General features: G+C 38.0%; 1 protein-coding gene across 10 annotated transcripts in view; it reads right to left on the reverse strand.

Moving 5' to 3' along the window:
• Positions 1-3399: 3399 nt before the first annotated feature.
• The window catches only part of RICTOR (RPTOR independent companion of MTOR complex 2), a 159658-nt gene continuing 146280 nt past the window's right edge, over positions 3400-16777 (reverse strand). For all 10 annotated transcript variants that reach the window (XM_070056656.2, XM_070056651.2, XM_089313145.1 and 7 more), the window contains 4 exons: positions 11520-11675; positions 10744-10867; positions 7980-8118; positions 3400-7847 (listed from right to left, as the gene is read on the reverse strand). In XM_070056656.2, the coding sequence (XP_069912757.1) occupies positions 7773-7847; positions 7980-8118; positions 10744-10867; positions 11520-11675 (494 nt within the window). In that variant the 3' untranslated portion in view covers positions 3400-7772. The remainder of the gene's footprint in view (positions 7848-7979; positions 8119-10743; positions 10868-11519; positions 11676-16777) is intronic.

A 16777-nucleotide genomic window follows, 5' to 3' on the forward strand; every position in this document is an offset into this window, starting at 1 on the left:
GCTCTCTACCACATGGAGACTTTTTTGACAGGTAGACTTTCTAAAAATACTTAACCAATAGGAAATGCTAGGCCACAAAGCTTTGTGTTTACAATCTCATAATGACCTGTATTTATGGTTTTAAGCATACTTCTCCAACATTCATAACCAAATAAATTGGTAGCTAAAACCTTAAGTTTTCAGTAATATGAGGGTTCATAGAAAATGCAACTAAAAGTTCATTTTGGTCAAATTTTTAGAATCCAGGCAGGTTCTTTTATAATGAATATTTACCATTAACTTTTCAAAGACACTCTTGTAGATGCCTTTTTGACCTTATTTTAAGAAACTCTGAAATTTATATTTTCCTGTCAGAAATACCTGGTTTTAGGGGCCGGCACTGTGGCATGGTAGGTTAAGCATCCGCCTCTGGCTCCAGCATCCCATATGGGTGCTGACCTGCATCCCAGCTGCTCCACTTTGATCCTGCTCCCTGCTGATGGCCTGCGAAAGCAGAAGATAGTGCAAGTGCTTGCGCCCCTGTACCTGTGCAGGAGACCCGGAAAAAGCTCCTGGCTTCGGGTCGGCCTCATTCTGGCAGCTGCTGCCATATGGGGAATGAAACAGTGGATGGAAGACCTGTCTCCAATTCTGCCCCTCAAGTAAATAAATGTATCTTTAAAAAAAGCACCTGGATTTAATTTTAAAATTGCATCATCGAGCCGGTGCCGCGGCTCACTAGGCTAATCCTCCGCCTTGCAGCGCCGGCACACAGGGTTCTAGTCCCGGTCGGGGCACCGGATTCTGTCCCGGTTGTTCCAGGCCAGCTCTCTGCTGTGGCCAGGGAGTGCAGTGGAGGATGGCCCAAGTCCTTGGCGCCCTGCACCCCATGGGAGACCAGGATAAGTACCTGGCTCCTGCCATCGGATCAGCATGGTGTGCCGGCCGCAGCGCACCGGCTGCGGCACCATTGGAGGGTGAACCAACGGCAAAGGAAGGCCTTTCTCTCTCACTGTCCACTCTGCCTGTCCAAAAAAAAAAAAAAAATTGCATCATAGAGATTTACAAGTGCACACAACAGAATAGTTGAGTGAACCCTTACATAGCATTGGTTCCCATGGCCCCATCCATGGCTGTTTGTGACATTCACACCCTGCACCCCTAATTGCCCTCCATCCCTTAGGTTATTTTGAAGCAACTCATTTTAAAACCTAGCCATGAAGAATTCCATGTAAAACCAAATCAGTAACAGGCTACTGTGGTGGTGGGCAGAACTGGAATTGCCTAGAAAACCCACAGAACCAGGCTACAGAGCAGCTCTCAGCAGTGTGCATGGTTCCTTGTAGGTTCAGGCTGGGAGTAGGGACCCAGTTACACAATAGTAACAGACCTGCTGAAAATGCCTGCATCCTTGCATCTAACCCATCCTAGTTACAACCAGCCTAATTATCTACTAAAAGGTGTATTAAAATTAAATTGCTGACATTTAACACCTCTTAAAAGCTCTGTTGGGGGCCGGTGCTGTGGCATAGTGGGTGAAGCCACTGGCTGCAGTGCTGGCATCCCATATGGACACCCGTTCGTGTCCCTGCTGCTCCACTCCCAGTATAGCTTTCTGCAATGGCCTGGGGAAGCAGTGGAAGGTGCCCCAAGTCCTTGGGCCCCTGTGTGGGAGATCTGGAAGAAGCTCCTGGCTTTGGATCAGCGCAGCTCTGGCTGTTGAGGCCATCTGGGGAGTGAACCAGCGGGTAGAAGACCTCCCTCTCTCTCTCTCTCTCTGCCTTTCAAATAAATAGTAATTATTTTTTTAAAAAATGGCTCTGTTACAAGCTTTGCTGGCTTCCATCTCAAAGAATTTACAAAGTATGTTAAAAACACTGTGCATAATGTATACTTCCAAAGTCCTGCAAGAAGTATAACAGAAAATAGTCTTCAGAATTGGCAGTAAAATGCTGTCTAGGACAGGTAATGAGGGCAACGGTTAGAATGCTGCTTGGGATACCTGCATCTCCATTTCCAATCCAGCTTCCTGTTAATACATATCCTGGGAGGAAGCAGATAATAATGTAAATACCTGGGACCCTGCCACCTATGTGAGAGATCCAGATGAAATTCCTGGCTCCTGGCTCTGATCTGGCCCAGCTCTGGCTGTTGCAGGTATTTGTGGTGTGAACCAGCAGATGGAAGATCTTTATTACCCTCTGTGCTTTTCAAATAAATTTTCATAAATGACGTCTACAACATAGTGAAGTTTGAAGGACTAAGCATATGTAGTCTCAGTCCTCTAAGAAAAACATTAAAGAAATGGTTTGACATTTTGTTAAAATTGATACAGAATACCTACAGTGTGTGTATGTGTGTGTAAAGTTTTTTTTTTTTTTTTAGTTATTTGAAAGGCAGAGCAAGAGAGATATCTTCCATCTTCTAGTTCATTCACCCAAACGACCACAATAGGTGGGTTGGACCAGGCTGAAACCAGGAGCCAGGGATCCCATCTGGGTCTTCCACAAGGGTGGCAGGGGCCCAGATATTTGAGAATATCTGCTGCTTTCTAGGATGGGCATTAACAGGAAGTTGGATCAGAAGCAGGGTCAGGACCCAATCCCAGGCACTCCAATATGTGATACAGGTGACCCAAGTGACAGCCTAACCCACTGTGCCACATCACCAACCTCTTATTTTCCTATGTGAAAGTTTTAAAAATGAAAGCAGCTTTTAAAATTTCAGCTAAATCACCACTTTTTTCGGAGGTCAGCAGCATGACAGCAACTATGCTTTAGAGTGTATGTGGGGGTCAACTACATGTTTTAATGACATATATAGTGAAAGGTAATGGGGAAAATGACATAAAGAAATGTACTAAGAAGTCAAAGTATCTGTGAGAAATCTATTTCTGAAGGCGAACCATTTGTTTCTACCATATATTTTTTAACTGTAAAAGACCATAACTTTAAAAACACCAAATTTTATTCTCCAGAATTGATCATTTCCCCTGTGGTATTTTTTTCCTAGCCACTAGGTGGCTATCTGTCAGCCTCACTGATCACACCAGTTTATGCATTCGATCAAAATACCTTCCAAAGAAGTCACTACTGTCACATCATGTCTCATTATGCATGATTCACTCTACCTCAAATTCACAGCTGTTGTATCTAAATACAGATTCATTTCTCATCCCCATTTATAATAATGACTTGAGATTCAAAATGAAAAGCAAAAGATGTCTGATTAAATTATGATGACTGAGAAAGTCCGAGCATTTGGGAAAGCTACTCAGGTTGTTTCTGAACCAGGCTGTGAGCCTGTGGCAGCTAAACAAAATTCACTTTTCCAGGGAGTCACATGTATTACTTCAGCTTTACATGATTCAACTGAAGGCCATATGACTACAGGTTAAGTTTTCAAATAAAACAACACAAGTTTAAGAATTTTAAGTACATTTTATTAACAATGTATCCCTTTGATAAGATTATGCTTCAGGAGGCTTTTTAATGCCCTTGACATAAACTGTACACATTATACAAAAACAATGAAAACCACAACAAAAAAATCAAGGTGAGCAAAACCATCTGGGGACAAATCTTATTTAAATTATACACAACTCAATGAAATATTCTTACGGAAAATATATAAATACTTTTTCTTTCTATGTTACAGTTATACAATATAAATCAGATCTCAATGTCTGTTCAGTGACCTACAAACACCAGAACCTCCAAATATGTAGCAGCGTATTACTAAATAAAAAAGAAAATCCTGTGGTTAGAGAGTAAGTCTGAGATTTTTTTCACAATCCCTTACCACTTTTCCTAAGTAATTTACACCATTGTTTTACAATGCAGCTTTAGGGTTTCTGACAGGCTAGTAATGGAACATTACACAACAATTATCTATAAAAGTTCTTTCATTCTCCCTCTCTGCCCTCACGACTTTGCAGTTTGTGCTAAATCAACCTAGTTAAATAGCAAAATTGTAAGGTTTGCTTTTTTTTTTGGCATAAATTATGTTTCTCAAATTAAATATTTTATAAAGAAAGTCAAACAAAATGTGCAATTTACGCATGCTGTGGCATAGCTATCCACCTACATTACAAAAATACTTCACTGGGGGGAAACGTCTACATTCTGTGAGTCAAATAAACCTAGCATGAAGGAAAAGGAACAACACTTCTAGAAAAATTCTCAGATTTCAATGTTCTTTGATAAAGTACTGCTATTAATTTCATGGGTATGCTCTGTAACAAAACTCTCACTGCAGCAACACTCTTGAAAATTAAAACGGTAACAAGGTATTTTGTAAATGTGAAGAAAATAGAGATCTGTCTTAAGTTTTGGAAAATCTGACATGTCTGTTCATTCCAAACAGCTCTTCTCACAGAAATTTTTCATTTCTCTTCTCTCTCATGTTTTCATGGATCATGAATTTGAGACAAAACTGGAAGCACAGGACTAAAGGGGAATAAAACCTAACTTCCAAAGAACACTTCTGAAATTAGTTTACAAAATTCACCTCACACAAAATTAGCACCTCACTCTTACCATGCAAAAATAGCTGCAGTCATAATTTGAATAACAGACAATTTGGTTTTTATTGCTTAATGATCTGTGCTTTAACATGGGGATACAAGGCATCCTCTGAATGGAATGAAATAAAATTTTATATAAATAGCAGTAGGTAAATCTGAACAAATTGCATCGACATCTTGCTATTGAACACTGGGCCTTTGTGACATGCCCTGTAAGACTCAGCTTTAATTATCTCAAGCTCTAGAGAAAAGAGCTAGAAATAACTAAAGCCGCTATTTCAAAAGGAATCTACAAGCATTACTGTGTTGTTACAATAATGTGTACACTTCCAAAGAGCCTCTTTTAATGTCAGTGTTTTACAGAATGTCCTTATGCTACTAACCTTTATTAGAAAAATTGAATTATGAGGGAATAGACTTTCTCCCCTACTCAAATCTACCTAAGCATAAACAGAAAATAAAAGCATAAGAAATTTTAGATCATATTTAGTTATAAATATTAAATTTCCAATTTCTATATTTATATTTACTTAGTTTTTGAAGCTGAAATCTGTTTTGCAAGAAACAAAACTGAATTAGAAATTAGAAATGAAAAATTACTTGACAATTAGAAATTCACAGTTTACAACCAGTATAACTGCCCAAACTCCTTCAAATTATCCAAAATTAGCAATATTACAAATTTATATGGACTAAGATTAATTCTAAAACAGTGAAAAACTACTGACATTATTTTGGTATTCTATAATCTCATAATATCTATTATTTATAGATGATTTTCTCAATTATTTCTATTGCCACTGACACCATTCCTAATCTTTTCCACTATAATATTTTTAAACATCTAAGTTAATTACTTGGCACTGCATGTATTTTTCATCATAAAAGTCTACTTTTAAACAAACAAGTACTCAAAGCAAACGTATTAGACCTGTCAGTGAAATCATGGATAAACCAAATAGCACTATAAATGTTAAGTGTAGACACTTTTTCCTTACTATACTGATAACCACAAAGCTCTATTTCCCCAAAGTAAGTGCTATATAAGCAGATATGAAGATACATACATAACACGTCTTTCAAAATAACAGTCCAAAAAAACTGTTCAGCCTAATACTAATTAAGCCTTAATTTCAGGATGAATGATGGAAGGGAAGGAAGGGTCCCAGGAATGGGGATGGCTGTGTGTACGTTAACAAAAAGGAATTACTGTTAACTTTTGAAGAATTAAACCACAGATTTTTTTATACTCTATATTAACTGAGGTAGTGTTTAAAATGAATGTCTAAAATATGTTAATCTTATTTATGAATAAGATTACTACATTACTTCCTTTGGAGTTTGTAACCACTATTTGGTCTAGTATTTCTGACATTTGGTTCTCTGGAAAGGCAGTTTCATTATCCAAGACCAAAGACCAACATGACAGGCAACGTTCTTAGAAGTACTGTTGACACTTAAATAAACACTTGGGTTCAGTGATAAAAGCTAAAAAATTATTTTATCTTCATTGGATTTTGTGAGAGAAAATCTGAAGAACTGCTTTTTAACATAGGCAGCAGCTTACAGCCCTTATCTGCTTTTGTTTATAATGTAAGTTGCTACACAGTGCACATAAGAACAATTCACTGAAGTGCAGTCAAAGAGGTGTTAGGAAGTGAGATGAAACTCATCATCCCAAATGGAACTTTCAGTGCCAGGAAATTAAGAAACAAAAGAGTATCTCTGTTGAATTTTTGTTTCTTTGTTTTTGTTTTGTTTTTCTTTTAAGTTTCACAGGTGCTTCACAGAGATCTCAAAGAACAAGCCCATTACAAAAAAAGATCTGTATGTAACGTGGGAAAATATTAACCAATGACTGTGTCAAGGCTGATGCATACTTGTAAAAACGGTATACACAAATCAATTTAAAAAGGGTCCTAATCAGCCCAGCTGGATTTTTTTCTATTTATACTTACATATATATAGATCTCAAAAAGATACTCCATTCATTTACAAGCATTCTAATGATGATGGCCATGCTATTTTATATACAAATTTGCATATATGTTTAATTCCTGTAAAGATTTCCAGGTATCTTTATACATATACAAATTAAACAAAACCTTGCCCTCATCAACTTAATAACTTCACAAATGTGATAAAGGCAACTATTGTACTCATAAACTCACCTATCACTGCATTTAGCTTGTGCAAAACAAGAACACTGATATAAACATTAAGTTACTGCTGCTTTAGAATTTGGTACTTAAGGCTTTTCACTACAATTTTTAATCTTAATGACATATTCCATAATGATTTTTTAAAAAAGAAATATGGCTCTTCTTTTCCCATGGAATGTGTACATTGTAAGCTAACTTATCTCTTTCTCAGAAGATCCAGAGTGTATTTAATGCTTTCTTTTGCTTTAGGTCTAAATGAATAAATAGTGCGTGTTCAAGTTCCCATTTAAAATGATTACTTGGGAAGTTGATGAAAACGGAAGTCCACTGAAAATACGTGTTCTGTAAGTGGGGACTATTTTTAATTCAATTATAAAATGATTTTCTGATTTCAGTCAGGAACTGTAGTGAAAAACCTCAATTGGTTCAAATAGCCTATAAAACACACTGCAACCAACTGAAAAGACAGAAAACAAGTAAGAATCTTCATGGAAGTGTAATAACAGAAAAATAACTTATATGTCCCGGGTTGTTGTGGCTCTTCTTTAACTCTGAGGTTGCAAACCTCAGAAGTAGTGTTACAAACCTTAAGGAAAATGGGAAGGGCCAAGTTCCCCCTTTTAATACCGGCAGTTGTAGCACACCCCATTGTAGTAACAGGATGCAGCCTCAAAGACACTGATCCCTGGTTTCCTCGAATTAGTTAACAAACAAGGCATCTTTAAATTTATTCTAAGAAAAGAATTCAGAAACAACTGTGTGAAGGGTACTTCTGCATATCCTATCATTGTTCCACTGTTTTATTTTTAAAATGGAAAATTAGAAACCTGTGTAGGTATTCAGTGCTTGGCTCTTGCATACAATGGTAACTGAAACTAGTAAAACTAGTAATGGATCATAAGCCCCGCAAAGGGCTCAACAGAGGAAAAAAGGAAGTTGTTTTGGTTAAGGATGTCAGCAGTTCCAACTGTTCATGTACCAGTAACTGCTGGAACAGTACACAGAAGATATTCCTGTCTTTGCTGCCCAGTCAGTATTTTCTGAGGCTCTTAAGAAATCCACAAATATGAATATGTATAGTAAATATATACATCATAAATATGAGGTCAGGATTCAGCAGGTGTATCAAGTACAGGTTGCTTTGGTGGTATTGCCAACACAGCCTCTGCTTCTTCATGCATCTGGCAAAGACGTGATCAACAGTTAATGACTTTTATGATAACAGCATGTAATACACATATAATCTCTTTTAACTTAATTCAAACAAATATTCTTGTTGGAAGATAAATTATAGAAGTACAAATTCTACTTACCTGTAAAAACTGTACATCTTGAAATAATTCTTGTATGAACCTCCGACATGGAAGTCTAAATGTGCAGTGTGACAGCAAATGGGAAACTTCAGAGTAAAGGCATATGTCATCAAATGTCTGAGGATATTTCTCCTTAATTCTAAAATGGAATATAAGACTATGGTGTAATTGAAAACTTTCAACATGATTTGCTAATTTTTCCTCCAAAGTATCGCTTTTAAGGCAGTTTTTCCTCCAAATTCTGATTAGATGGCATATTTGAGGTGATGACTTAAGAATACAAAATAATAAATTCTCTTATGGCACACTTAGATATTCTAAATATTTTTTAATCAAAACTTGATAATCTTGTGAAGTCAGAAATATATATTTGTTTTAAAGATTTATTTGAAAGGTAGTTAGAGAGAGAGAGATCTTGCGCAACGGCCAGGGCTGGCTCAGACCAAAGGGGCCCAATCACTTGAGCCATCCTCCACTGTTTTCCCAGGTGCATTAGCAGGGAGCTGGATAGAAAGTAGAGTGGCTGGTCTCCAACCGGTGTGCCCATAGGGGATGCCAGTGTTGGAGGTGGCGGCTTTACCAGCTATGCCACAATGCTGGCCCCCAGAAATATTCTTTTTGCTGACTTTAGAAACTGTAAAGTTTATCGGTTTAAGATGACTCATAAGGCCGGTGCTGTGGCACAGTAGGTTAATCTTTGGCCTGTGGCGTCGGCATCCCATATGAGCACCAGTTCTAGTCCTGGCTGCTTCTATTCCAATCCATCTCTCTGCTGTGGCTTGGGAAAGCAGCAGAAGATGGCCCAAGTGCTTGGGCCCCTGAACCCACATAGAAGACCAGGGAGAAGCTCCTGGCTCCTGGCTTTGGATTGGCGTTGTTCCAGCCATTGTGGCCATTTGTGGAGTGAACCAATGGAAGAAGACCTCTCTCTCTGTCTCTCCCTCTCACTGTCTGTAACTCTACCTCTTAAATAAATAAAATAAAATCTTTAAAAAAAAAATGACTCTGATATTTTCAAGATTAAGTTTTAAAATATAGATTTTTTTTTTTTTGACAGGCAGAATTAGACAGTGAGAGAGAGAGAGAGACAGAGAGAAAGGTCTTCCTTCAGTTGGTTCACCCCCCCAAATGGTTGCTGCGGCCAGCGCGCTGTGCCGATCCGAAGCCAAGAGCCAGGTGTCTCCTCCTGGTCTCCCATGCGGGTTCAGGGCCCAAGCACTTGGGCCATCCTCCACTTTTCTCCTGGGCCACAGCAGAGAGCTGGACTAGAAGAGGAGCAACCGGGACAGAATCTGGCGCCCCAACCAGGACTAGAACCCGGGGTGGCGGCACCGCATGCGGAGCATTAGCCAAGTGAGCTGCGGTACCAGCCAATACAGATGTATTTTTAAGGTTATACTAAGGTTATTAACATCCTTGGCTGAGGGGCCAGAGCTATGGCTTCGTAGGTTAAGCTTCTGTCTGCAGCACCAGCATCTCATATGGGTGCTGGTTATAGCTCCTCCACTTCTGATCCAGCTCCCTGCTAATACACTTGGGAAAGCAGTGACAGATGGTCCAATTGCGTGGGACTCTGCAACCATGTGGGGACCAGGAAGAAACTCTTTTAACTCCTGACTTGAGATTGTCCCAGCTCTGGCCGTTGTGGCCATTTGAGGAGTGAACCAGCCAGATGCAAGACCTCTGTCTCTCCCTCTCTAAATAAATAACTAAATAAATCTTTTAATATATATTATATTATATATTATATATTATATATCTATCCCTGGCTGGAGGTATATATATACCTATATATAGATATCTACAGAGATAGAAAGCTATATATATACCTATATATATAGATATCTACAGAGATATCTATAGATATCTATCTATAGATATATATATCTATTTATCTATCTATCTAACTATACTTGGCTGGGCTGTCTTTTACCTTCTGTAACTTCAGATAGTGACTTTTGGCTAAGAAGCATATCAGAGTCAACAGAAGTGGTAAGGAGGAGTATGAGGGCTACACAGTTAAAAGCCTTATTCTTATGGCTTTAGCACAAGTTTGCAGTAGAACTCTGGTACCTGCATCATCTTTTAAAAGTCCTACAGGAGACTGTGAGGTTCATTTCCTTTGAGAACCACTACTTTAAACAGTACAAATAAAGATGCCTCATATTCAGTATGAATTTTATTTTATTATTCTACTGTGGTTTAGAAAAACAATGAAAAATCTGCAACTTTTAGGTGAAAACTGAAAAAGAAAAAAATCCAAGGAAGTCACTGGTGTTATGAAAACATGCTATCCTTAAACCTTTTGGTCTCAGGACATAGTTTTCTCAAAAATTATCAGACTCCCAAAAGTCTATTATATGTGTGCTATGGAAATTAATAATTATTTTATTAAAAATTAAATTGTGAACTTTTAAAAATATTAACTCATTTAAAAAATAAACGAAAAAAATTAACGAAAGATAACTATGTTTCTTACAACTAAAAAAAAACTGTAAAACACTTTTTGCAGATCTCTCTAAAAGTCTAGTTTACAGAAAATAGCTGGACTCTCATACCGACTGTTACATTCAAATCTGATGCCATGTGTTGCTCTGGCTGAAGAACAGATGTAACAAAAATCCGGCCTCACACCGATATGCACTGCAGCTTAGAACTACTGACAAAAGTTACTCTAACTTTTGAGATATTTCACCCTAAAGAGATTTTCTCACCCTAAAAAAGCAAAATATGCAAATTAAATTCAGGCACATAGTTTACTCACGTTAAAAGTCCAGTTTCATGACATTTAGTTGAAACCGAGCTACTCAAATTAATGACTAATCTTAGAACTTCTTTGCGAAGGAGTATACGGCACATTGGTGTATCATCTGGAATCGTTTTAACCCCTGCAAAGATTTCAATGAGAAGTTAAATATTTATATCACCATACAAAATGATTCTAACTCATGGAATTTTTTTTAAAACATCACCTAAAGATCTAAAACTGAGGGCCGGCGCTGTAGTGCAGAAGGTAAATCCTCAGTCTGTGGTGCCAGCATCCCATAGCGGGGCTGTCTAGTCCTGGCTGCTCTTCTTCCAATCCAGCTCTCTGCTGTAGCCTGGGAAAGTAGTATAAGATGGCCCAAGTGCTTGGGCCCCTGCACTCACGTAGGTGACCTGGAAGAAGCTCCTGGCTTTGGACTGGCTCAGCTCTGGCCATTGTGGCCATTTGGGGAGTGAACCAGCGGATGGAAGACCTTTCTCGCTGTCTCTCCCTGTCACTGTCTGTAACTCTACATCTCAAATAAGTAAAATCTTAAAAAATAAATAAATAAAACTGACACCAACTGCATATGATATTCTTAATTTTGGGAGACAAAGTTTCTAATAAAAGCAGGTAGTTAAGAGGGTACATTTATCAGTGGTTGACACAAATGCAAAACTGCTTCACTAAAATTTATTTGCCATAGTTCTAATTTTAAAATACGGTATTTATGAAAAACCAAAAGGAAGTAGTATAGTTTTATTAAAGTTTCTTGGAACTGAATGTGAACTCACCTAGCAGTAATTCTGTGCTTTTGGTGCTGCTAGCTGAGCCTTCTTGAGATACCCCATCACTGCATCCAGAAATGCCCGAAAACTTAGAAGGAACCACTTCTAAGGGATTATGGATTGTTTGCTCACACCAATCAGAATATGGAATATCCTGAAGGTCTGAAAGAAAAAAAATACAGTTATTTCAATTAAAGCATCATAATTCCTGCATACTCTAAAAGAGATGATTCTGTTTTGGTTTTCAACAATTACTTCCCATGACAAGATTTTTCAAAGTAAATGTAGACTATTCAAAGAATGCTGAAATAGTGAACTCTTTAATTCTAAAGATATTTACAAATGAAACTTTATTTTCCTAAATAACAAAAACAATATAGAAACATGTAATTGTTCTAAAATTTCTAATACAGATGTATATAGAGGTAAAACTGAAGGTCCCTTGTTACCTACCTCCTCCTCTTCCATCCCTCCTACCCCCACCACCAAAGTACCTCACTCCATTTGTAAATGCCATCATGCGTCATTTCAGACAGTTTTCCATTTTCATTCTGGGTGTAATGGTGGAATATATATTCTACATATTGTTCTAGGTCTTGCTTTCTTCTTCTACTTAATTATTACCAATGTAAAAATCCTCACCTTATCTAAAGCTCAGTTTGTTCCTCAGAATTCAATATATTATACCACTTATGAATCACCATGGTACTCCTACATAGGGTTTTGAAGTCAATGTTCAATGCTGTTCAATGCTGTTTTTTGCTTTAAATCTTTGCTGGCCACAAACATGATTATAATACATGGAAATCTTTGGTTATCCTTTTAGAAAGTAACACTGGGCAATATATAAAATCACATTACCTTAGTGCTTTAAGAAGCTGGAAATTAGTTAATGTTGTCAGGGTAGAGAAAACAACTACTTTTTTTTTTTAAGTACAGGAAGTTACACAAAAAATACAACTCTCCCTTAAGTTTCCACTATACAGAAATATCACTATCTCATCTCACTTGCAAGCACTTCCTAAGATCACTATTATACTAAACAGAAAATGTTTCACTTCCATGGAAAAGGAGATGAATAAATTTAGTATAGTTGTAAAACTTTGGTGTTTAAGGAAATTGTTTCTGTCATGCACTTAAAAGTGTTACTTAAATTACAGGTTGATATAGTATATACTGATTTTTAAAATAAAACTATTCGAATAAGATTTGAGAATGAAAGATGTACAAGTTAACCTCTCTTATCCATAGGCGATATATCCAATTTCTCCAGTGGATACCTGAATCTGCAGCTAATACTAAACCCTATGTATACTATGATTTTCAACCAAAGCTTAAATTATAAATTAGATGTAGTTAAGAGTTTCACAATAATAAAAATTCAATTATAATTATCTGCTGTAATAAAATGGCACCATCACTACGCCAATGCTTTGAAGTAATATTATTAAGTGAGAATTAGCACTGCGGTACCATGACTGTCAATCTGTTAACTGAGACAGCAACTAAATCACATGCGAGGAGAAGGAATGATTCATAACCTTGTAGGAAGAGTGAGATTTTAACCAAATATTCAGAACAGTTCACATATTCAAACTTAAGGTTTGTGGACAGAGACACCACGGCAGTCAGCCACATGGTGCAGCTAGCTGCCAGCTGAGACTGCCATCTTACCACCTTAAGAAATTGCCATATGCCCTGCTGCCTGCTGTTTTAGCTGAGGGGGAATTTCACAGTCACCCACTGACTTTGACTTTGGCCTGGAGAGTTGACTTGGAGCAGGGAAGCTGCCTTGGTCCCCACCCCTTGCTGACTCCTGTAGAGCACCATCCTCGGCAGCAGCAAGTCGCACAACATGCTTCTGTTCTACCAGCATCATGGTCAGGGCAATGTGTAGGGCACAGGACAGATCTCCCCTTCCTTCAACTGTGGGAGTTTTTGGGCGTTAGCCCTGGAGCTACACTCACTCACTCTATGTAAGCAAGAGGGATTTACCTTAGCTTCTGGGGGCTAAAAGCAGAATCAGCCCATAAAAATCCACTCGCACCCTGGGTGATCTGGGCAATGACACCACTATACCCTTCAACACCAGGACTGCAACAATTTGGTCAAAATTTCTCAGTGCCACTGGAATCTACCTGGTAGACATAGGGAAGAACCTATCTGCATTCCACATCCCTGGACTCATACCCTCCACAGTAAAATCTTCTGTACCCCTTGTAGTAACCCTATAAAACTGGAGCAGGGTTCAGATCACATTCCCTCGTCCTAGCATATAAGCCACAGCACCAGCTGGACTCTCCTAGCAGGACCTAAGGATCCATCCATATATAGAGTCACAGAAACTGGTTCTACAAGCCCTCGTAGCATCCTTCAGGCTTGCCAGTAGGACAAGGGGCAGTCACACCTGTCTCCCTCAGCTCCAAGAATAAGGCCCTGGCTACCACATTCACCGGGGAGAACGACACTGAACTCTCTGTGGACTAAAGATAAACACTCAAGGAAACCCTTATTCATCTCAAAACCACACTTCTATCCCTACAAACTGCAGCAGATTAGTCCACAGATACAGCTAACACTGATTAAGACAAAAGAAACCACTCAGAGACTACATTCCTGGGCTCACCTAGAACCAAAGCCAAAGCAACAAGCCAACTGATACCCTGCATTTCAGTTAAACCATAAACTCTTTCACAATGAAAGCTACTCCGTAAAGAAGGGATGAATACACCCGAAGTACAGACGTCAATGTAGGGACACAGGAGACGAGAAGAAGCAAGGCAGCACGACACCTCAAAAAGAAGACAATACTCCCTAAAATTAGACCCTGAACTGAAGAAAACCTAGGAAATGACAGATATAGAATTCAAAATAATGATTTGCAGGAAACTCAACGAGATATAAGAGAACACAGACTAAAGGAATGATCAATGAGTGACATGAGTGGAAATATTAATAAGGAGACAGAACTCATTAAGAACAACCAAATAGAAATTTCAGAGATTAAATCTCAAATTAGTGAAATAACCAATACGTTTGAGAGCTTTAGTAGCAGATTAGAGCAAGTGGAGGAAAAAATTTTTGAGGACAAGAATCTTGAATTAGCCCAACCAGACAAAAATAAAGTGAAAAAAATTAAAAAGAATGAAGAAAGTCTATGTGGAATATGGGATATAATTACATGACCAAATATTTGCATTATAGATATTCCTGAAGGAGAAGAAAAGGAAAAAGGCATTGAAAACTTGCTAAGTAAAATAGTTAAAAATTTTTCAGTTCTTTAAAGAGACATAGACATCCAGATATAAGAAGCTCAAAAAACTCCAAGCAGACTCAACCAAAAAAGGTCTTCTTCAAGGCATACTGTCATCAAATTGTCAAAAGTTAGACAACCAGAGAATCCTAAAGACAGTAAGAGAAAACATCAAGTTACACATGAAGGAAAACCAATTAGATTAACATCAGACTTCTCAGTGGAAACCCTACACACCTGAGAGTGGGATGACATATTCAAGGTGTTAAAAGAAAAAACTTCCCACCAAGATTATATCCAGTGAATCTATTCTTTAAAAGTGAAGGAGAAATATTATCCAGATAAGCAAAAACTCAGAGAAGTCACCACCACCAGATCAGCCTTCCAAGAAGTTCTGAAGGGAATCCTGCATTAGAAATAAACATCATGAAAACACACGACACCACCAAATTCACTAACACAGCAGGTAGAACCATTATCCAATTAACAAAATGACAGGTCTTAGTTCGTATCTATCAATACCACCACTGAATGTAAATGGATTAAACTCATCAAACAAAATACTTGGGTTGGCTGAATGGATACAAAACCCCAGTATGTGCTGCTTACACTTCACAAAGATAAACACAGACTAAAAGTGAAGGATTGGAAAAAGATGTATCAGGCAAATGGAAACCAAAAGAGAGCAGCAGGCCTAGCTTTCCTGGTATCAGACAAAACAGATTTTAAATCAAAAACTGTAAAAAGAGATGAAGAAGGACATAATATTTTGAATAAAGGTTCAATTCTGCAAGAAGACATAACAATCAAATATATATGCACCCAAGACCACTCAGATGAATACAGAAAATAGTATTACACCTAAAGGGAGAGACAGACTCCAATACAGTAAGAGCAGGTTACTTCAATGAGAATCAATGAAACAAAAAAATACAGACAAAAAATTAATAAAGATACTTTGGAGTTGAAACATACTATCAAGCAAATGGACCTAACAGACATTTAAAGAACATTTCACCCAACAGCTACAGAATACACATTCTACTCATCAGCACATGGAATATTTTCTAGGATAGATCACATATTATGCCACAAATCAAGTCTCAGCAAATTTGAAAAGATTCAAATAATACCATGTATCTTCTAAGACTATAAAGGGGGCCAGCACCATGGTTCACTTGGCTAATCCTTTGCTGCAGCGCTGAAATCCCATATGGGCATCGGGTTTTAGTCCTGGTTGCTCCTCTTCCGGTCCAGCTCTCTGCTGTGGCCCAGGAAGGCAGTGGAGGATGGCCCAAGTGCTTGGGCCCCTGAACCCACGTGGAGACCAGGAGGAAGCACCTGGCTCCTGGCTTCAGATCGGCGCAGTGTCGGCCGTGGCAGCCATTTGGGGGGTGAACCAACAGAAGAAAGACCTTTCTGTCTCTCTCTTACTTATTCAAATAAGTTAAAAAAAAGGGGGGGGGGCATAAAACTAGAAATCAACAACTAGAAGAACAGTGGAACACTCATAAATACTGGGAATTTAAACAACATGCTACTGAATGGTCAATACGTCACTGACAAAATAAAAAACTTTCTTAAAACAAATGCAAATAAACACAGAACATATCAAAATCTGTGGAATACAGAAAAAGCAGTAATGAGAGAAGTTTACAGCACTAAATGCTTACACTTATAAAAGAGAAATGTCTCAAAGATCTAATAACGCATCCTGAAAGAAAAACAAGAATAAATCAAACCCCCAAAACAGCAGGAAGTGAGAAATAATAACAATCAGAGCAGAAATAAATGAAACTGAAACAAACAAAACCAACAAATGAGTAACAAAACAAAATGTTGGTTTTTTGAGAAGATAAAAAAAACACACGGATCTCTAGCCAGGCTAACAAAGAAGAAAAGGCTCAAATAAAATTAGAGAAAAGAGATGTTAAAACTGGCACCACTGAAATACAAAGAATCATAAGAAACTTACATGAAGAACTTCATGCTAATAAACTGGAAAACCTTG

Source organism: Oryctolagus cuniculus, chromosome 14, assembly GCF_051225735.1.
Source record: "Oryctolagus cuniculus isolate XC-2025 breed Fujian yellow rabbit chromosome 14, ASM5122573v1, whole genome shotgun sequence".
Classification (NCBI taxonomy): domain Eukaryota; kingdom Metazoa; phylum Chordata; class Mammalia; order Lagomorpha; family Leporidae; genus Oryctolagus; species Oryctolagus cuniculus.